Raw genomic sequence first — 23,886 nt, 5'->3', positions numbered from 1 at the left:
AAAAATCCCACTTAATATACTTTGGGTAACAACAGTCAATATTTATTTATTTTATTTTATTTTTTTAGGTGGGTAACAGTCAATATTTATTTATTTATTAGATTTTATTTTTTTCTTATATAATAAAAGTGAGCTTTTGTTAAACCAAATATTGTGTGTTTTTTTCCATATACAACAACCTATCTGGACTCCATAAGAGAATTGATAAGGAATTGGTTCGATAAGAGGATTCGATAATAGGCTCAAACTCGATAATTCCTTATCAAACATCATCCCTATACACTACTGAATTGAATTGACTTATGTGGACACTTATACTGCCATCTGGTGGTGTCAGAAGAGTATAACATACAATGGAATTTGGAAAGAAAAAGTGTAAAAATAAGAATTAGCATGTCACTAAACATGAAGTACACGTTTGTGTACTTATGGACTAAGTACATCATATCAAAAGATGATTCTTAGTTTTTAATTCTAATTAGGGTCCAATGAGCCCAAATAGCAAAGAGAAATAAAAAAAAGCATGTAAACAAACAGCTTGGGCCTTAAGAGGTTAAGGAAAATCAGAAGTATGAGCACTAGAACTGGACCTAGTATGGACAAATGGGGCCAATTATTATTTTCAATGTTTTTTTATTTTGTACATGTCTTAATTATCTTGTATGTGTTTTTCACCTTTCTTTAAAAGCCTAACCAGGGACAAAGGTTGCAAATTAGCCTGTGGCTAGAAGCTTCATGTACTTTGACATCGGTTACCTATGGGTAGCAATGTTTAATTGTACTGTCCCTTTCAAATGAATACAAATAAGTCACGCTGACCTCAATCTTTTGTCTTACATCTGCTCCAACGTTTCACCCTGGCTTCCATAAGCAGCAGTTCACCCTCACTATATTCAGGTTCAAAAAGATATGGTCGTGAATACTCACTTGTCCAAAAAATAATTGTCTTTGTTGTCTGTTACCAAGACTGCCATTAATACAACACACACACACGCCTGTTTCTGGAAGTAGGAACACATTTGTTGCTGGAAGTCAGAAGTGCGCTGCTATGGAAACAAAGATAAATGCGCTGAGGAAATAAATTCCGGTAATGCATAAAAGGACCAAAATATGGTCAATATTGAACATATTACATATTGTTATGAATGTGTCTGTTGCTACATTATATATTTACTTGCATCCAACCATTCATTTTCTACCGCTTGTCCCTCTCAGGGTCGTGAGGGTGGCTAGAGCCTATCCCAGCTGCATTCGAGCGGAAGTTGCCACCTCATCTTGCAGCGTGTATATAAAATATTGGAGGGTTTTGAAGGCTACAAAAGTGACTGCCATTATCCGCATTTTGCAAGCACGTCTTTAGGATCCTAAAAATAAAAGACATGCGTTCTTGTCTCCCATGATTGTTAACGATAAGCAAAATAAAAAAATAAAAAAGTGCAGTTCCCCTAGAGTACAGTGTTTTATTCTCCTATATTTAAACACAGTGTTACTGTTCAAACTGTGTGTAATGTTACAGGGGTCAAGAATATTAAATATACTTGTTTAATAAAACTTCTGCTGTATTTTTAATGAATACATAGGCCTATTACGCTACTGTATTTAAATGTTTGTCATCATGTTGGTACTTAGGAGAGACAGGTATTTCCAGAGGTGGTATTTGGTAAAAAAAAAAGTTTTGAGAACCACTGCAATAGAATAAGGAAAAATGTGATTGTGCAGTTTGGGTGTAAATGTATGTGGTGCCCGTTAGTTTTGCCAAAATAAGAGTTAGCGTGTAGTATTTAAAGGCCTACTGAAATGAAATTGTTTTATTTAAACGGGGATAGCAGATCCATTCTATGTGTCATACTTGATCATTTCGCGATATTGCCATATTTTTGCTGAAAGGATTTAGTAGAGAACATCGACGATAAAGTTCGCAACTTTTGGTCGCTGATAAAAAAGCCTTGCCTGTACCGGAAGTAGCGTGACGTCGCAGGTTGAAAGGCTCCTCACATTTGCACATTGTTTACACCAGCAGTGAGAGAGATTCGGACCGAGAAAGCGACGATTACCCCATTAATTTGAGCGAGGATGAAAGATTTGTGGATGAGGAACGTGAGAGTGAAGGACTAGAGTGCAGTGCAGGACGCATCTTTTTTCACTCTGACCGTAACTTAGGTACAAGGGCTCATTGGCTTCCACACTTTCTCCGTTTTCTATTGTGGATCACGGATTTGTATTTTAAACCACCTCGGATACTATATCCTCTTGAAAATGAGAGTCGAGAACGCAAAATGGACATTCACAGTGACTTTTATCTCTACAACAATACATCGGTGAAGCACTTTAGCTACGGAGCTAACGTGCTAGCATCGTGCTTAAATGCAGATAGAAACAATAGAAATAAGCCCCTGACTGGAAGGATAGACAGCAGATCAACAATACTACTATCAGGACACACCAAACCAAACACTAGACCTGTAACTACACGGTTAATGCTGTGCCGCCTGTCGAAGCCTAGCAATGCTGTTGCTAACGACGCCATTGAAGCTAACTTAGCTACGGGACCTCGTCAGAGCTATGATAAAAACATTAGCGCTCCATCTACGCCAGCCCTCATCTGCTCATCAACACCCATGCTCACCTGCGTTCCAGCGATCGACGGCGCGACGAAGGACTTCACCCGATCATCGATGCGGTCGGCGGCTAGCGTCTGATAGCGCGTCTGCTATCCAACTCAAAGTCCTCCTGGTTGTGTTGCCGCAGCCAGCCGCTAATACACCGATCCCACCTACAGCTTTCTTCTTTGCAGTCTCCATTGTTCATTAAACAAATTGCAAAAGATTCACCAACACAGATGTCCAGAATACTGTGGAATTTTGCGATGAAAACAGAGCTGTTTGTATTGAGATACAATGTGTCCCAATACTTCAGCTTCAACCATTGACGTCACGCGCAAACGTCATCATACATAGACGTTTTCAACCGGAAGTTCCCCGGGAAATTTAAAATGTCACTTTATAAGTTAACCCGGCCGTATTGGCATGTGTTGCAATGTTAAGATTTCATCATTGATATATAAACTATCAGACTGCGTGGTCGCTAGTAGTGGCTTTCAGTAGGCCTTTAACTCTACTAACTCTGCTGCTATAAACTAACCTGCAAAAGAGCAAGAGGCTCCGACGCTGTTAACGACATTGATTGGCTGCGTGTGAACCTCAGTGTGCCGACCTGGTAGTTACAGTTTTTGTGGCTATAAACGCATCACTGGATGCGCCCAGTGTGTGAGGTGAATTGTATTTATATAGCACTTTTCTCTAGAGACTCAAAGCGCTTTACATCTACACCTTAAAGCTACATTTAAACCAGTGTGGGTGGCACTGGGAGCAGGTGGGTAAATTGTCTTGCCCAAAGACACAACGGCAGAGACTAGGATGGCGGTGTTACGTACGGGGGTCGCAGCTTGCTACAAGGTTCGTTCCCCCGGGATGCAGACGGACCACTCCGGACAGGACGTGCAGGTAGGAACATGATTTATTCGTAGAACTCAAACAAGTACCAAAAACTGAAAACAAGCCAGAGGAAAAACGTGCCGATCGCACTCGAAGCTAAGGCTAACACTTAGAAGACAAGGAATACTCACGTAACTGTCGCATAAGCAAACAAAGAAGCCAGGCCGACTGACCGGCAAAGGCGGGCTTAAATAATGCCTCTGATTACTGCTCGGGAAACAGGTAAGCGTCCCGAACACCAATCAGAGGCGGGTGAAAATAATAAGCAACCATGGTAAGTAAAACAAACTCAAGGGTGCACAAAACAGGAACTGAGGGAGTCCAAAACTAACAGAAAATAACAAAACATGATCCGGGCCATGGATCATGACAGGCGGGAGCGGGTATTGAACCTGGAACCCTCAAGTTGCTGGCAGGACCGCTCTACCAACTGGGCCACACCACCCATTTTGTGCATCCATCCATGCATTCTCTACCGCTTGTCCCTCTCTGGATAACAGGGGGGCTGGAGCCTATCCCAGCTGCATTCAGGCTGAAGGCAGGGTACAACCTGGAAAAGTCGCGACCTCATCGCAGGGCCAACACAGATAGATAGATTAATCGACCTTTATTGACTGTGATCCTGTGTGTGTCTGGGAACGTGTGTGTTTGTATGAAAGTGTGTCCGTGTATGTGCGCGGCCTCCCGCTCTACCGTGCGAAAATCAGGCTTGTCACGACATAATTAATGTTCAATCAGCATTGTGCCTCTTCCTCCTTACACAGCTGGAAGTGCAACCCAGAATAACAAAATAAAGAAGTATGACTGACACTAGCACAGGGGTCACCAACGCGGTGCCCGCGGGCACCAGGTAGCCCGTAAGGACCAGATGAGTAGCCCGCTGGCCTGTTCTAAAAATAGCTCAAATAGCAGCACTTACCAGTGAGCTGCCTCTATTTTTTAAATGTTATTTATTTACTAGCAAGCTGGTCTCACTTTGCCCGACATTTTTAATTCTAAGAGAGACAAAACTCAAATAGAATTTGAAAATCCAAGAAAATATTTTAAAGACTTGGTCTTCACTTGTTTAAATAAATTCATTAATTGTTTTACTTTGATTCTTATTACTTTCAGAAAGACAATTTTAGATAAAAAATCCAACCTTAAAAATGATTTTAGGATTTTTAAACACATATACCTTTTAAATTCCTTCCTCTTCCTTACTGACAATTTAAATCAATGTTCAAATAATTATTTTTTTTTATTGTAAAGAATAATAAATACATTTTAATTTAATTCTTCATTTTAGCTTCTGTTTTTTCGACGAAGAATATTTGTGAAATATCTCTTTAAACTTATTATGATTAAAATTCAAAAAAAATATTCTGGCAAATCTAGAAAATCTGTAGAATCAAATTTAAATCTTATTTCAAAGTCTTTTGAATTTCTTTTAAAATTTTTGTTTTGGAAAATCTAGAAGAAATAATGATTTGTCTTTGTTAGAAATATAGCTTGGTCCAATTTGTTATATATTCTAACAAAGTGTAGATTGGATTTTAACCTATTTAAAATATGTCACCAAAATTCTAAAAGTAATCTTAATCAGGAAAAATTACTAATGATGTTCCATAAATTATTTTTTTAATGTTTTCAAAAAGATTCGAATTAGCTAGTTTTTCTCTTCTTTTTTTCGGTTGAGTTTTGAATTTTAAAGAGTCGAAATTGAAGATAAACTATGTTTCAAAATTGAATTGTCATTTTTTTCGTATTTTTTCCTCTTTTAAACCGTTCAATTAAGTGTAAATATCATTAATTATTAATAATAACAGAGTTAAAGGTAAATTGAGCAAATTGGCTATTTCTGGCAATTTATTTAAGTGTGTATCAAACTGGTAGCCCTTCGCATTAATCACTACCCAAGAAGTAGCTCTTGCTTTCAAAAATGTTGGTGACCCCTGTGCTAGCATATAAGTTGAAACATCATTTAGAAGGAGCAGCGGCTGGCTTTAGTTTCACTGTCTGCTGCAATGCACCAGTAATCCTGCCCTGAATGCGGACTTGCAGGCACACACAGGAGTCCTTATTAGTCCCGACTAGGAGAATAAACACACCCACTAATTAAACCAGAAAAAGGTATTTTTATATCTAAACATTTTTCAACCAGACTTTTTGTTTATGTGTCTGCAAAAATTCCAATCCTCTGATGTAACATGTACTAAATAACTCTGCATACAGACACTGTTTTCAAATCATTATAGAGTTTGTGGATAAAAATCATTTTGTTCCTGAAATAATCATTTAACTTGATTTATGTGTTGGTACACATTTTACAGCACCTCAAATTCAAACTGCACTTTAATGTAATTGTATTCTAATTTGCTAAAGTATTTGAGTTTTTAAAAACTCCACAATCTGGGTCACCGCTTGCCAAACACTGGTGAGAAGCACTGATGTATACAAGTAGTTAAGGAATACAAATAAAGGTTTTGGTGTTGTTTACTGGTGTCATCTTTAAGTCTACATGTAGCTCTTATATGTGACTGCCATCTACTGGTCACACTTACCATTACACCATGTACCAAATAAAATAGCTCTGAGGTCGGTAAGCACAACCAGAATTATTCCGTACATTAGGTGCCCCGGGTTATAAGGCGCACTGTCGATTTTTGAGAAAATGAAAGGATTTTAAGAGCGCCTTATAGTCCGAAAAATACGGTATTACCTCAATCAAAATGTCTGTTACAAGATAGTGCATTAGTAAACAGTAGGGATGCAACAGTATTCGCTATAATCCTGCACGGGACAATCCAACTTAAATTTTTTTTAAATAATTGTGATGTTAATCGAGATCGGATGACATGGAAAAATTAATCGTAATAATTTTTTTTGCCACATCGCCCAGCCATACCTCTGATACTTATTTTGAAGTTGTTGAGATTTAGTTGGAATATGGAATCTTAACAGTCAAGATCAGAAACGTACCAGAGATGCTGACGGTGGCGCCCGCCTCGATGACACCGCTGTTGGGCCGCACGCAGTACCTGCGCGGCGCCGTCGTCTTGACTTTGAAACATACTCTTTTGTCGGAGGGGTTCTTCAGTTTGAGGCTGGTGGTGACGACATCTGTGAAGGGACCTGGTGGACACAAAGACCATGAGGTTAGCATCAACATCTGCTAGAATGAACACTTAATGTATTGCATTTCAATGCTAAAGCAAAATATACTTTACTTTGAAAGAAGAAAAGGTTGGCATAGAAGGTAAAAAAAGAAGTGGATTAGGTGGACAGGATGGGAGTGAATAATGAAATAGAGACATGTTGGGCATGAGTCAGACGTGGTCACTTACAACACTTGCTTGAGCATCTTGTGATAGGAGTTTGCTTCCCATTAGCCTGACCTCATGACTTACCTTTCAACTTTCATTTACTAATATTATTAAAAGTAACAAACGGCATCATAATGAGTTTTTTTTTTCATTTATTCTCGTGATCTAATTAGGGGTGTAACGGTACACAAAAATTTCGGTTTGGTAAGTACCTCGGTTTAGAGGTCACGGTTCGGTTCATTTAAGAAAACAACAAAATATAAATTTTGGGGTTATTTATTTACCAAATTTGCAAAATCTTCCACCAAAAATATTTTTCTTAGTGGAATATTTGATGTGAAGTAATGGGAACCTTGGATAGGTCAATAATTCATGATAACATTGATTTTGATTCAATATTATGTTTTGAGCAATGACAGTTTGAAAGGAAAAAAAAGCAGCTTTGTTTTATTAGTCAACATTGCAACTTTTTCTAAATTACATTTCACCTTTAAGCTTTTTTATTTCACTTTTGTTATGTTTTTGTTGATTTGAATAGTATTTTTAGAATGTGCCGTGGGCCTTTAAAATATTAGCTGTGGGCCGCAAATGGCCTCCGGGGCACACTTTTGACACCCCTGCTATAGATAATAAAAAATTATATGTGATAAATCTATGGATAAAAAGCAGAGCCTGGCGACGCATGCGCGTTTATCATAACTCTCTCTCTCTCACTGTCTCTGCCCCTCCCTCACCAATGCTGCTGCACGCACAATGTTTTGTTTTTAACCCCTTCTTAACCCTGAACGTACATTGAAAATACACGCAGCCCTAACTCAAAATGCCGGACATTTGAGGCATTTAAGAAACTCCGCCCTGACAGCTCCGCAAAAGAGGACATGTCCGGTGAAAAGAGGACGTATGGTCAGTCTATTGTAGCCCGTTAGCTGCTAGCATGCCGTGTGTTGTGCCTCGGTGTGCATTGTTTACACAACTTGCGCTACTTAATATGTCCTTGTGGAAACTCGTTCGGTACACCTCCGAACGGAAACGGAACCCCCTTACCGAAATGGCTCAATACAAATACACGTACTGTTACACCCCTAGATCTAATGAATGTTATTTCTATTCCACAAACTAAGTCAGAATATGTAACATTGATGCTGGTGTTTAGCATGGCTACACATCATGCACGAGTGAATGTTAAGACTGCTTATTCAACATGGAAGTGCTTAAATTATGAGGAAACACAAAGGAGGCTAAATTAACGCCATACAATGAGGCCGGTGTTTTATTGCTTAACTAAGCGGCTCGCTTATTTTTGGGCTTCTATGGCAAGAAAGTTCAACTGTGACTTCAAACATTTCATAAAGGTTTTCCACTGGTGACGTTTTGATGATTTCCATCATGTTGTATTGGATAAAAAAAAAGTGTTAAAAAAATGTTGTAGAATGAATAGAGTGTTTGTGCCTGCAGGTATTAAAGGATCTGTACGGGCTGCTTTAAGCTGGGTGAGCGTTGACAAAAGGCCACATTCACACGTTGACGGAGATAAGACGCAAGGCGTGACACTGCGGGTGGCCATGACTGAGATGTGGTTAGACACGCACGTTTTAGCATATTGCTAGTATGTACTCATTTTGACGAAATAGAAGCCTTGCAATTAATAAAAGTAGCGCTGTTGCTATCTTTTCTTGTTAAATGTAGCCAGACTGTAGAGTGTTTGTTCTCCCCACCCACAAGAATCGTTAAGAGAATCATCTGAAAAAATGGCAAGCAATTCCAAAGAATGTATATACACTGGGAACCGGTTCTGAACAAGAACTGGGGCCGTACTTATCAAGCTTCTTAGAGTGCCATTTTACACTTAAGTCCTGAGAATTTGCGAAATTTAGTCCTACTCTCAAACTTAAGAATAAAAGCTTTTTATCAACGTTCTTAAGTCTAAGAATCACTCCTACTCTCCACGATATTTAAGAGACCTTCAGAGGTGTCTCAAGTGGTTAGGAGTTGCCAGCAGGGGATGGCACTGAGGCGAGAGAGACGTGCGCCAACGTTCAGGGAACGGAACAATGTTTTTGTTTTTTTTTTATGACGAGCAGCTGATCAAACGGTATCGTTTAGACAGAGCGGATATTATTTTTGTCAAAGATTTAATACTTTTCGATTCCTTGTTGATTTCTGCATGTGTCTGCAGTGGGCTAGTATATATAGAGCCACCCACACCAGTTTCAAATTAGTTGCCTAATTAATGAATTGGAAAGAAAATGTTATGACAGTAGCGTATGTGTGTGGCCGTGAGGTGAGTGACGTCAGTGAGTGTGTGGGCGAGAGAAGAGAGGGAGCGGTAGCGTGAGTGCCGGCGTAGACTAGTTTGTTTTGTATCGGAGTGTTGCTGGTTACTGGGGTTCAATTCCCACCTTCTACCTTCCTAGTCACGTCCGTTGTGTCCTTGGGCAAGACACTTCACCCTTTGCCTCTGATGGCTGCTGGTTAGCGCCTTGCATGGCAGCTCCCGCCATCAGTGTGTGAATGTGTGTGTGAATGGGTAAATGTGGAAATACTGTCAAAGCGCTTTGAGTACCTTGAAGGTAGAAAAGCGCTATACAAGTACAACCCATTTATCATTTATCATTTATTTATATTATTTTGTAGTTTATTGTCAAAATATACACTCCCATTGTCCACTTCAATATTTCCAAGATATTTCTTTATTCTTAGACAAGGGATTCCCTTCCATGATTGGTCATTTCTATGGACACAGAAATGACGTCACCTAAAATTGCGTTTACGGCACATAGTAATGTCGTAATTCAGCTCTGAGTGTGACACTTAAGATTCAGTCCTACACTTCGCTGAAAGTGTGAGTAAGACGCTTGATAACTAACTTTTAAGTGCAGCTTTCAGCGAAGAATTTATTTACTCTTAAGTCAACTTTTAGCAGACTTCTTAGGAGTAATTCTAAGAAGCTTGATAAGTACGACCCCTGATTTTTGATTCCCATCCCTATACATCATTCTCTTAAAATGAAGAAATAACTGATACAAACTATAGTGTTTATAATGTTATCCTAAAATACGATAATGAATAATGATAATAATGCAAGTAACAATTTAAAATGATATAAACCTATTTTTCATTACTGTATAATTTTTTACCATTGTACTGGAAGGTAAATAACTTTGCTAGCCTAAATAACAAAAAGAGCACAATACAAAGTCAAATTCCTTATCATGAATTGATTAACGTGGACTTAAACAAGTTAAAAAACTTATTCCAGTGTTACCATTTTGTGGTCAATTGTACGGAATATGTACTGTACTGTGCAATCTACTAATAAAAGTCTCAATCAATCAATGTTACATGCTTGGCCAATAAAGAGGATTCTGATTCTGATAAACAAAAAAATTAGACTCCTTTCTAGGGCTGCAACTAACGATTAATTTGATCATCGATTAATCTGTCGATTATTACTTCGATTAATAATCGGATAAAAGAGAAACTACATTTTTATCCTTTCCAGTATTTTATTGAAAAAAAACCAGCATACTGGCACCATACTTATTTTTATTGTTTCTCAGCTGTTTGTACATGTTGCAGTTTATAAATAAAGGTTTATTAAAAAATAAATAAAAAATATAAATTTAAAAAAATATAAAAATAAAATTTGCCTCTGCGCATGCGCATAGCATACATCAAACGAATCGATGACTAAATTAATCGCCAACTATTTTTATAATCGATTTTAATCGATTAGTTGTTGCAGCCCTACTCCTTTCTGTAACCAAAAATGTAACTTAAATAAATATTGAACATCTTAAGGTGCATATTCCCCCCCGTTAGAAAAAGCATAGATCGGATTGTCTTTTTTTTTTTTTTTTCCATTGCGACATTCTTGCTTGTTCTTCCGTGTTGATGGGCTCATATTGCACATCCGGTTTGAAGCTGAAATATTCTCACAAAAAGACATTTGGGTTTGTAATCATACTTTTTCTTCCTAATTTTTGTACTTTTCATTAGCAAGTAGCGAGGCCACGCTATCTTCCCATTTATTTGTGTAAATCGGTGCTCTTATTACTCTTCCCAAGTCTGCTTTGTGATCTAATCTTGCATTTTGTAGGTCATCGACTATTTTTTGTAGCATCCAGTCTTGCTTCCCCTCGAGTCCTGTATTCAACGTCAAATCTTGCTTCCCCTTGTGTCCTGTGTCCAGAGACTCATTTTATTCAGATGACACCGAAAGTTTCGAAATTTGAGTTTTCTTCTAGATTTTGACATTGCAGCAGCTCGCTGACATCAGTGCCTCTTTAGCAGCGCGTATCAGCTTGCTAATGGCAGTTGCATCTTTAGAGACCTGCGGCACTTTTAATGTTTATTTCAACAATTTCGTACCTTGTGTTGTTCAGAGATCAACCTGAGGTTTGAGCCTGTCAACTTATATCACTCTGTTGTCTTAAGCACTTTAAAAACAGCTTCAAACTCTCGCTGTAGCTTCTGGTTGCTAGGCAACTGCTTTGAATTTCAGTCTCTTCCAACTTGCCTTATTTCAGCGAATTAATGCCTCTCACCGGACCAAAAGCAGTTTGAAGATGCCAGGTAACTCTCCTGTGGCTAAGGATGATGTTCGAAAACCGGTTCTCCCGATTGTTCGATAAGAAAATAACCGATTCAATGGATTCGAATCCCTTTTTGAAAAACCGTTCCAGTTATCGAAGCCGCTGTAGTAAAGAAAAAGATTTGGTTCTTTATTCGAATCCCTGGGAACGAATCCCGTGTCACAGGAAATGTCATGTGGCACGTCACAGGAAATGACGTAGCTCAGTCATTCGGCGGCAAATACAGAAGCAGCAACAATGGACCGGAAAAAACGCTCCAAGGCATGGCTTCACTTTACTAAGAAATACGACGAGGAAACGGCTATCTGCAATTATTGCCAGGCTTCGCTTTCCTGTAGGGGGAGCAGTACAACAAACATGTTGAAACAGGTTCAGGCCGTACATAACCGGAAGGTTAGAGAAACGTGTCGACACATCGAGAAGCAGCAACAGAGATGACGAAGCACGCCCCTCTTCCTCTGCTTCAACCTTCAGTCCCAGTGATAGTGCCGGTAAGTAACTAACGTTAACTGTTGCCGGTTCATTTCCATATCTGTTTACTTGTAGCATTTAGGCTAAAATAAAGTTACCTCTTATGTCAACCAAGACTGCAGTAATGTTAGCTAGACTAACGTTACCTAAGCATAGTCAGTGGTTAACGTTAGCCTTTTTGTATGTGTCTGATAACGTTAACGTTATCTTGTAGCCTACACCACTCCAGAGTTTGCAGGTCTGTTTAATAAATAATACAAATGAATGTGGGATTTTCCCTGAATGTATTTTTCTTAGGTGGCCCACACCTCCAGGCAACTTCAACCCTAAACTAACACCCTCCCTTCCACATCCTACCTCCCCGGATTGTAAATAATCAAATGTAAATAATCAACAAATGCAGAGGACAAATTTCACCACATCTAGTGTGTGTGTGACAATCATTGGTACTTTAATCTTTAAATGTAGATACTTGTTATGCTTTCTGATATCTCTCTCTCTCTATGTCCACTACTTGCTGTACATCTCCTACCAAGTCAGTCAATGTCCAATTCTCTGATGATGCAATTATTGATGACTGAAGTGTTGATATCAACCAAACCTAACCCCCCCCTCCACATCCCTCACCCCGGATTGTAAATAATTCAATGTATATACTCTGACGATTATCTTATGTGATGACTGTATTATGATGATAGTATATGTCTGTATAATGAATCAATTTAAGTGGACCCCGACTTAAACAAGTTGAAAAACTTATTCGGGTGTTAACATGTAGTGGTCAATTGTACGGAATATGTATTGCACTGTGCATTCTACTAATAAAAGTGTCAATCAATCAATCAATCAAAAAAACTAACAGTCAATATTTATTTTTTTTATTTTTTATTTTTCTTAAAAAATAAGTACGTTTTTGTTAAACCAAGTGTTGGTTTTTCCCCCATATACATCTGGATTCGATAAGATAATCGATAAGGAATCGGTTCGATAATGGCATCGAAATCGATAATTCCCTACCTATGGCCGTGATCACAAATCAGTGGTTCAAAAATCTTCAAATTGATCAAACCCCCGGTATCAAAAGCAGAGCCTTTTTCTTTGCATCTTCACCCATTGGCAGGGAGTGACACTATATTGATTTAATTTGTTTGATTTTACCTTGCCGTGATTGCGCGCCACGATCAATACATGTAGGGAAACCCTGTCGTCTATATCGCGCGACCCCAGTTAGCAGGGGTGTTTATTTTTGCGAATAGAGGTACACTTGGCAGTGGACACGCATTAATAAAGAGTAGAGAAGAGCCCAGCATGAACAACGGGCAAAAAGCACAGAAGAAGTTGCCTGTAGCAAAAAAAAAGAGTGAACATCATAAGTGAAAGTAAGACTATGAGCATGTACGTTCACCACAGTCGCCCACACTTCCTCCATCTATTACCTAACCCTGAGATGCCACCTTGGCTCATCTTGCTGCATGGAAGCCAAGTTCGGGTCCCCCGGGGGCCCATCCTGTTGGTCTAAAAATAGGAGTGAGAGGGGCTGCCCCCTCTCCTTGCTGGAGGAATCCCAGCAGAGCCTCAACAAGGCAAAGCAGTGCTTGCAGCAGCCCAGACCGATTTAGCTCGGTGTCTGCCAGGGGGACATGTTCCTTCAGCTCGCGTTACTTGGCAAACATTTGTCATGCTAAATGTCCCATTCAACACGGAAGAAATAGGCTACCAGGCTGCTAATGGAATAGGTGCATGATTGGGTTACATTTCAATTGAGGAGTATGTTGAGGAAGGTTGGCAAGCAAAGGACATCAATAAAAAAAAATCATGTGTTGCTCTGCTTCTGTTTGGTTAATGCAGCCAGTCTGATGACTTCATTCATTTAATCGGACATTAGCATTCATTTAATCTGATCAGTTGATTAATGCACAGGGAGCATTGACGGCATGTGACCTACCACAAAAAAAATACCCTCTCATTATTTAGCTTGGGTAAGCGACCCTGTCTTGCCTCCCGCAGATCCTGACATGCACCTCCCAAAAATGATAGCTTTGCATCCGCAGCGATGCAGACCGCAGAGCTGTGATTGGTCAGTTTTTGCCGAAGAGGGTTCAGACATTGTTCTTGAAATAAACTAATTATCGCATTGTTCCAAGAAAACAGTAATTGAACATTTGCATGCACACTGATATTGTGTACTTAATATCTCGGTTCGCTATAGGGCTGGGCGATATATCGACATACTCGATATATCGCGGGTTTGTCTCTGTGCGATATAGAAAATGACTATCGTGATATTTGAGTATACGTTTTCACGCAGTTGCTTTTAGCTGCGGGGCATTAAACTGCATGTGTTTGTCACTCTTTCCTGTCTCTCCTTCTCACAGAGACATAAAACAAGCGCACCTTCTTACATACGTCACATACTGTCACGTGAGCAACGTCACACGCTCCCGCGGAGCAGACAGGTAGCGACATGGTAACGTTAGCTGTGATGCTAACAGCTAACGGTGTGGTTTGAGTGGTAATACGAGAGAAAGAAGGTGCGAATCTGGCAACAAATGGATGAATGATTAATTCCCAAGAAAAACAGCACGGCTGGCGGTGGTTTGGCTTCAAGCGGGAATATGTCTTTACATGTCAACATCTCCGTTCTGTGCCACACCAAATAAATGCCGAAGCAACTATTTCCAGATCAACACCCGTAGGACATATACTATTTGATATGCAGCTCATTTTTATGTGACACGTATTGAAATATCTTGTGTGACATCATGTTTTAAACTATTGTAGTGGCGTTCTGTACTAAAAGTGCAATTTAATTTAGTGTTGTTTTGATAAGTCATCTTAGTGACATCATAATAGCTTGTTTTAAAATGTCTCTGACAATCTTGCACTTTCTGTTTTGGAAATGACATGAATGTTTGTGCCACTGCTTAAAAACTGTTTAATAAATACACTTTTGCTACATTGACTTAGTTGTGATTGCCCTCTCTGCATGAAAGTTTAAAAGTAGCATATATTAATGCAGTATGAACAACAATGTTTTAATGTAGACACATAGAATCATCATACTGCTGTGACTATATGCATCAAGTGTTCATTCAAGGCTAAGGCAAAATATCGAGATATATATCGTGTATCGCGATATGGCCTAAAAATATCGCGATATTAAAAAAAGGCCATATCGCCCAGCCCTAGTTCGCTACTTTAAAAAAAATGACTAAATGTTTTGATTTTCAGCTCGCTGTGTTATTAAGAAGTCACAAAGTACAACACTTTAACTTTTATTGCCAATCTTGTGCTAACAGGTTCAATTCCGACACAATCTTTCTCGTGCACAGACCTTTTTCTCACACACAACACTTCCTCAATCTCCGTCAATCACCTTTTAGGCACAGTACTTTCACAAAACATGGGGACTCTGAACTTAAAGGCCTACTGAAACCCACTACTACCGACCACGCAGTCTGATAGTTTATATATCAATGATGAAATCTTAACATTATAACACATGCCAATACGGCCGGGTTAACTTATAAAGTGACATTTAAAATTTGCCGCTAAACTTCCGGTTCGAAACGCCTCTGAGGATGACGTATGCGTGTGACGTGGCCCGGCGAACACGGGTATGCCTTCCACATTGAAGCCAATACGAAATAGCTCTGTTTTCATTTCATAATTCCACAGTATTCTGGACATCTGTGTTCGTGAATCTGTTTCAATCATGTTCATTGCATTATGGAGAAGGAAGCCAAGCAAGCAAAGAAGAAAGTTGTCGGTGCGAAATGGACGTATTTTTCGAACGTAGTCAGCCACAACAGTACACAGCCGGCGCTTCTTTGTTTACATTCCCGAAAGATGCAGTCAAGATGGAAGAACTCGGATAACAGAGACTCTAACCAGGAGGACTTTTGATTTGGATACACAGACGCCTGTAGAGAACTGGGACAACACAGACTCTTACCAGGATTACTTTGATTTGGATGACAAAGACGCAGACGTGCTACTGTGAGTATGCAGCTTTGGCTTTTTTTTGCGTATGTACGTAACTTTTTTAAAATATATAAGCTTTATGAACCTTGGGTTAGGTGAACGGTCTTTTGGGCTGAGTGATTGTGTGTGTTGATCATGTGTTTGAATTGTATTGGCGTGTTCTATGGAGCTAGGAGCTAGCAGAGGAGCTAGGAGCTAGCATAACACGTACCGTACCTTACGTGCGCGTCACGTACGTAACTTTTTAAAAATATATAAGCTTTATGAACCTTGGGTTAGGTGAACGGTCTTTTGGGCTGAGTGATTGTGTGTGTTGATCAGGTGTTTGAATTGTATTGGCGTGTTCTATGGAGCTAGGAGCTAGCAGAGGAGCTAGGAGCTAGCATAACAAACACGCAGGTGTTATTATGCAGGATTAATTTGTGGCATATTAAATATAAGCCTGGTTGTGTTGTGGCTAATAGAGTATATATATGTCTTGTGTTTATTTACTGTTGTAGTCATTCCCAGCTGAATATCAGGTCCCGTGAGTATGCAGCCTTGGCTGCTAAACATTCGATAACTTGACCGTATGTGCGCGTCACGTACGTAACTTTTTAAAAATATATAAGCTTTATGAACCTTGGGTTAGGTAAACTGTCTTTTGGGCTGAGTGATTGTGTGTGTTGATCAGGTGTTTGAATTGTATTGGCGTGTTCTATGGAGCTAGGAGCTAGCAGAGGAGCTAGGAGCTAGCATAACAAACACGCAGGTGTTTTTATGCAGGATTAATTTGTGGCATATTAAATATAAGCCTGGTTGTGTTGTGGCTAATAGAGTATATATATGTCTTGTGTTTATTTACTGTTGTAGTCATTCCCAGCTGAATATCAGGTCACCCTCGGCTCTCACAGCATCTTCCCTATCTGAATAGCTTCAACTCCCCACTAGTCCTTCACTTGCACTTTACTCATCCACAAATCTTTCATCCTCGCTCAAATTAATGGGGAAATTGTCGCTTTCTCGGTCCGAATCTCTCTCACTTCATGCGGCCATCATTGTAAACAATAGGGAACTTTGCGTATATGTTCAACTGACTACGTCACGCTACTTCCGGTAGGTGCAAGCCTTTTTTTTATCAGATACCAAAAGTTGCAATCTTTATCGTCGTTGTTCTATACTAAATCCTTTCAGCAAAAATATGGCAATATCGCGAAATGATCAAGTATGACACATAGAATAGATCTGCTATCCCCGTTTAAATAAAAAAAATTCATTTCAGTAGGCCTTTAAATAACACATGAACGTAAACATTAAAACCAGCAGGTTGTTACAATGGTTGAACAGTTTTGTTTATTTTCAATTACATATCTCTCTCTTGTCCCATGTACCGAACGGCCGAAAAGTATTACAAATTCACCCGTCTTCTTGCACAGTCCATCTTCACAAATGTCTTTTCCTCTGGTTCATGAGTAAAATGCCCATTAAAGTAACCTGATTCTGAACGATTAGTTCCAGTGCAAACAGACAATATTGCAGTCGTCATCATTCTTTACAAGAAGGTCAGTATCTAGTCAACGGCAGCTGTGGTTGCTCCTTCAGGAGAAACTGCCACTTAGTGTTTTGAAGGAGAATTACAAGTCATGCGCTGTAAACAAATCAAGACGCCTTCAGGTAGGACGCAAGGTACGTGACGCAAGAGTATATTTCAGCCTTTAGGAAGAAATTACTGGCGAGGTGAAATAAGGAGGTGCATTTATCAGATTACCAGGCAGCACAGAGTCGCTAGTATCGCTCTGGCTGTCAGTGGAGAACTTGAGGATTCAACTGAGGGAATCCAAGTCGTGTTCAAGGGGCTCAACTTTGCTCACGTCTGTTTTTAGTTTTACTTCAAAGGCAAAACGGACCACACTGCCACTTTGACCTTTATGTAATGAATGTAATGTTTTGTACCCAAACGTGAAAATAAACAATACAAGCCAATCTGGTTTGGGACTAAATTGAGCGTTTACCGGTATGTTAACTGTAGTGTAGGACAGACAGGCACCAAATACAGCACGTTAAAGGGTAACGGCACTTTTTATGGAATTTTGCCTATCGTTCACAATCTTTATAAGGGGTTAGGGTTAGAAAAGACAAAAGGGTTTTTTTCTTGTGCATTCGAACATTCAAAAATCGACTTGTTCTAGGTGGCTAGCAATTCAGCTAATGAGAGCAAACAATTCTACCTCTAAATAACTTTAAAATGCATTCAAAAACCGCCAACAATACTTTGTTTATATTCTGTAACCTGTGTAATAATCAAACTGTAGCGACATTGTTATTGTAAGAGCGAACCCTGAGGAACTATATCATGGGAACACATTGGTGCGCTTCGGTATTAGCCGTAAAAGCTAACTATGGCAAGAGATAAGCTAGCTTCTACGTCAGCGCGAAAGACGTTTGAGTTTGTAATGCACAACACTGCGATAGAACACCAATCTGTCTCGATACCAATATTTTGGTACCACGAAAAATGGCATTATTGGCTTTATTTTAACAAAAAATAATACATTAAACATTTTTCTTATTGCAATTAAAGAACAATTTTGTCCTTAAATAAAATAGTGAACATACTAGACAACTTTTCTTTTAGTAGCATAGTATGTCCTATCTACACTTCTATTAAAATGTAATAAAATGTAATAAACACTTATTCTTCTGTTGTTTGGATACTTTACATTAGGTTTGGATGATACCACAAATTTAGGTATCGATCCGATACCATGTAGTTACAGGGTCATTCATTGGTCATAATTTAAGTTTTTGTGTGTCCAGGGAAGTATTTCCTGAGTTAATGAATATAATATGAATTTTTTTTTTTTTTTTAAAGAAAAAGATTTTGTGACGATAAAAAACATTGATGTAATCACAGTAGTATCGACTAGAAACGCTCTTGTACTTGGTATCATTACAGTGGATGTCAGGTGTAGATCCACCCATGTCATTTGTTTACATTGTGATGCCGGTGAGCTATTGTATCCTCCTACGGTGTGTAGTGAAGCCTGTCTACCTATTCCTCGTCCTGCAGGAATGATACTTGTCAAAAAACGGACTTTGTCGCCATGGAGGCAAGGATTAGTGATTTAGAAGAAGCTAAAACACAGCCGATTGTGGATGGACATTAGCCGCTAACTCGCTAGCCATGTTTTAAAGCACCTCTTCCTGTGGGCGTTTCAGTGTTATAACTTCACCTTTATCGTTAGTTTTTAAGCCAAAATGCATCCATTCTCCCTTTTCTGTCTACACAGTGTCTGCTTGTAAGTATTTTGTGATTGTGCGCTGCTGAACATGCTCCTCTGCTCGTAAAACTAAAAATGTCACGACAACGCGCCGTCATGCCTGTAAAAAATAAAAATATGGCAAACCGGTACTTTTCAAACAGAGTATAGTACCGTTTTTGATTCATTAGTACCGCGATACTATACTAGTACAGGTATACCGTACAACCCTAATCTGTACTGACTGAAAACATCAACAATCATATCATAGTGTCTGTAAAGTATTAGCCCACTGTAGTTGTAATGACACGCATGGCGTGCATCATGATCAATATAAGGTGTGACTCACTCGACAGACCGATGTTCGTCTGGGCGTTTTCTGTTGATTTTGGGTAAGCACGCCATTTTCGTCAATATAGCTTGTGTCCAAAATCCACATTTGCAGCTTTGAGTGACTTTCACCTCACTTTCCTGGCTTCTGTCTGCTCCAAAGTTTCACCTCCTTCTTTGTGCTCACATCTATAAGCAGTATTTCATCCTCAATATATTTAGCTTAAAAAATATAAAGTTGTAAACCCACATTTGTCCAAAAATAGTCGTATTTATTGTCTGTTACCAAGTCTGACGTGATTAGAAGACAAGGGTGTTTGATTCCGGAAGTAGGAACACAAGTTGTTGCCAAAAGTCAGATGTGCGCTGCTATGGAAACAGAAATCAATGTGTGGAAGAAATATATCCTGAACATTATTAAAATGATCAAAATACAATAAACATTGCACATATTACATAATGCTATGAACGTGTTTGTTATTACATTATATATACAATCCCCGTTTCCATATGAGTTGGGAAATGGTGTTAGATGTAAATATAAACGGAATACAATGATTTGCTAATCCTTTTCAAGCCATATTCAGTTGAATGCACTACAAAGACAACATATTTGATGTTCAAACTCAAACTTTATTTTTTCTTTGCAAATAATTAACTTAGAATGTCATGGCTGCAACACGTGCCAAAGTAGTTGGGAAAGGGCATGTTCACCACTGTGTTACATGGCCTTTCCTTTTAACAACACTCAGTAAAGGTTTGGGAACTGAGGAGACACATTTTTGAAGCTTCTCAGGTGGAATTCTTTCCCATTCTTGCTTGATGTACAGCTTAAGTTGTTCAACAGTCCGGGGGTCTCCCTTGTGCTATTTTAGGTGCCACACATTTTCAATGTCTGGACTACAGGCAGGCCAGTCTAGTACCCGCACTCTTTTACTATGAAGCCACGTTGATGTAACACGTGGCTTGGCATTGTCTTGCTGAAATAAGCAGCGGCGTCCATGGTAATGTTGCTTGGATGGCAACATATGTTGCTCCAAAAGCTGTATGTACCTTTCAGCATTAATGGTGCCTTCACAGATGTGTAAGTTACCCATGTCTTGGCCACTAATACACCCCCATACCATCACACATGCTGCCTTTTACACTTTGCGTCTAGAACAATCCGGATGGTTCTTTTCCTCTTTGGTCCGGAGGACACGACGTCCACAGTTTCCAAAAACAATTTGAAATGTGGACTCGTCAGACCACAGAACACTTTTCCACTTTGTATCAGTCCATCTTAGATGAGCTCAGGCCCAGCGAAGCCGACGGCGTTTCTGGGTGTTGTTGATAAACGGTTTCCGCCTTGCATAGGAGAGTTTTAACTTGCACTTACAGATGTAGCGACCAACTGTAGTTACTGACAGTGGGTTTCTGAAGTGTTCCTGAGCCCATGTGGTGATATCCTTTACACATTGATGTCGCTTGTTGATGCAGTACAGCCTGAGGGAATCGAATGTCACGGGCTTAGCTGCTTACGTGCAGTGATTTCTCCACATTCTCTGAACCCTTTGATGATATTACGGACCATAGATGGTGAAATCCCTAAATTCCTTGCAATAGCTGCTTGAGAAAGGTTGTTCTTAAACTGTTCAACAATTTGCTCAGGCATTTGTTGACAAAGTGGTGACCCTCGCCCCATCCTTGTTTGTGAATGACTGAGCATTTCATGGAATCTACTTTTATACCCAATCATGGCACCCACCTGTTCCCAATTAGCCTGTTCACCTGTGGGATGTTCCAAATAAGTGTTTGATGAGCATTCCTCAACTTTATCAGTATTTATTGCCACCTTTCCCAACTTCTTTGTCACGTGTTGCTGCCATCAAATTATAAAGTTAATGATTATTTGCACAAAAAATGTTTTTTATCAGTTTGAACATCAAATATGTTGTCTTTGTAGCATATTCAACTGAATATGGCTTGAAAATGATTAGCAAATCATTGTATTCCGTTTATATTTACATCTAACACCATTTCCCAACTCATATGGAAACAGAGTTTGTATATACTTGCAGTGTGTATATAACACGGAGGGTTTTGACGTTGTTTTAGAGGGCTTTCAAGGCTACAACGATGACTCACATGAGACGCATCTTTCAAGATTTTTAAAAAATAATTTTTTACACCGTGAAAAAAAAAAAAGACATGTGTAGTCTTGTCCCTTATAATGATAGTGAACAATAGACAAAATTCAACAGAACATGCAGTTCCCCTTTAAAGGCCAGAGGTTTTGCTTTACTACTGGCGAAGAAAGCTAGCAAAGGTCAGATGTTGAGCTTTGTTTATGCGTCCGTGTTTTTAATTCATCAACATTCCGACGGCAGCATCAGGCTCTTTTCAATTTTCTGAGGCAAGTACATACATGCAATCCTCTAATGAAGCACTGGGGGCAGTGTTTTCAAATGAATTGCTTTGCCTAGCAACCATGACACCTGTCAACTATTAAGCTTGTGTCGTTGGCGAACAATGACAACCAAAAGAGACGGTGAGCTAATGTCGGTGAGATCTATTGTAGATTTGATTTTATTTTACCACCAGAGGTAATGATGACAAATAATAAAAATACATCAAAAAGATTATTGGATCACAAGATTTGGTTGAAAAGAGTCATGTATGTTTAACTACTGTATTTATGCTTCTAGGCTTATGATTTAACTTTTTTTGGACGATTTCCTCTGCTTTCAGTCAGGTGTTGCTATGCAGAGTTTACCGCAGCGCTTTGTTGTTAAGGCGACCGCCTTAACAACAAAGAGCCACCGCCTAAACTAAAGTCTTAACAAGCTGCTCAGCTTAGTTCTGCACCTGCCTCTGTCAGTACGTCTCTGCAGCACCCAGCATTGATCTGATTGGTTACACGCAGAGCAGTAACAGCCAATCAGCAGTGCGTATTCAGAGCGCATGGAGTCAGCGGTCCTGCGGTGGGGTGAGCAGAAAGGTGTTGAGCAGGTAAGGCAGCGGACTCTCCCCAAATTATAATAAACACCTCCCAGTCAACTACTAGTAACATCACTGTGAGCCCTTTGACGTTCTAGAAACATAAGCGGCAGCTCAGCTCACTCGCAGTCCTTGAGGTGAAGGCTAATTAGCTTTTAGCGTAACATTAGCTCACTGTGCAGTGTGTGTGCGTGTGTGTGTTACGGACAGCAAAGCCCTGTCTGTCTGAGAGAAAGACAAGCATTATTGACCTACAGTTAACAACTAAGTTATTTCACTTTACCTTTTTCCGTGTTGATTGAGCTGTGTTGAAGCAGCAAAAAAATGACATTATGTTAAATGAAGAGTTTCCTGAAGCTACTTCAACGCAGTCTGTAGTCTATTGCCCCGGACTCGAATCCCTTTTTGAGAACCGGTACCCGTTATCGAGACCACTATAGTAAAGAAAAAGAGTGGAATCCCGTCCCGACCAGAAATGCTCCGTGGGACATCACAAGAAATGACGTCACGTAGCTCAGTCATTAGGCGCAGATAGGGAAAGCAGGAAAACAATGGACGGGAAAAAGCGCTCCAAGGTGTAATAAAGTTCAAAACAAAAGCTATAATCCAACAAATAACTTTACTGAGAGATTTTAGCAGGGTAAAAACATATGACGAACACTTTTACGACCAACCGGAAACATAGCAACCAGGCTAGCAACGCACCTCCTTTACGGCAGCTGTCGCAACGTTCTTAAAACAACCGCAGCACATACATATATATACAACACTGCAGCACATACATATATATACAACACTGCAGCACATACATATATATATATATACAACATATCTCCCTATTTTAACTTTTGTTTTTCTTTCCTTGTAAACAAAACAAAATCACACTGTATATGTGTTGTCTGTCTAATTATAAATAATGCAGACGAGGCGTGTTGGCTGAGTTCTTGACGTTTACTTTCACAGCGTGGCAACATGCAACACTTTTCAGGGCTACCGCGCATGCTCGTAACTCCCGTTGCATGCTGGGTAGTGTAGTTGTTATATTCTCTAGCTCATAACATTTTTCCCCCATAAAGAAATAATGTTAACTCAATAAAGTGTATTTCTTTTTTTAGCTTCAACTTTTCATTTATTAGCATTGTAACCACATTTGCAAAGAACTTTTCTCTTCATAGAATTTTCTTTCAATAAAGAAATAAAGTGCAAAAATGTCAAAGCATCATAACAAACAGTTATGTCAAATAGCAGCAGAAGTGCACTTTTTGGAGAGCTGTATTATTTTCAGTTTTGTGCCCAAGGGACTGATTTTATTTAACACTATATTATTATTTATACACCTATAGTGATCACAGAGACAGCTTGTTTTTGTGTTACTGTATATATTTGTTTCTCTGAAAAATCCCACTTAATATACTTTGGGTAACAACAGTCAATATTTTTTTTTTTTTTTTTTTTTTTTTTAGGGGGGTAACAGTCAATATTTATTTAT

At 39.2% G+C, this 23,886-nt stretch overlaps 1 protein-coding gene across 1 annotated transcript in view; it reads right to left on the bottom strand.

The window, feature by feature from the left end:
* Positions 1-23,886, bottom strand: part of vapal (VAMP (vesicle-associated membrane protein)-associated protein A, like) — a 36,141-nt gene that overhangs the window by 8,635 nt on the left and 3,620 nt on the right. The window contains exon 2 of the mRNA XM_062023304.1: positions 6,456-6,608. Coding sequence (XP_061879288.1) covers positions 6,456-6,608 — 153 coding nt within the window. The remainder of the gene's footprint in view (positions 1-6,455; positions 6,609-23,886) is intronic.

The sequence above is a fragment of the Entelurus aequoreus genome, linkage group LG16 (genome assembly GCF_033978785.1).
Source record: "Entelurus aequoreus isolate RoL-2023_Sb linkage group LG16, RoL_Eaeq_v1.1, whole genome shotgun sequence".
Classification (NCBI taxonomy): domain Eukaryota; kingdom Metazoa; phylum Chordata; class Actinopteri; order Syngnathiformes; family Syngnathidae; genus Entelurus; species Entelurus aequoreus.
This window is presented reverse-complemented; position numbering and strand designations above follow the sequence as displayed.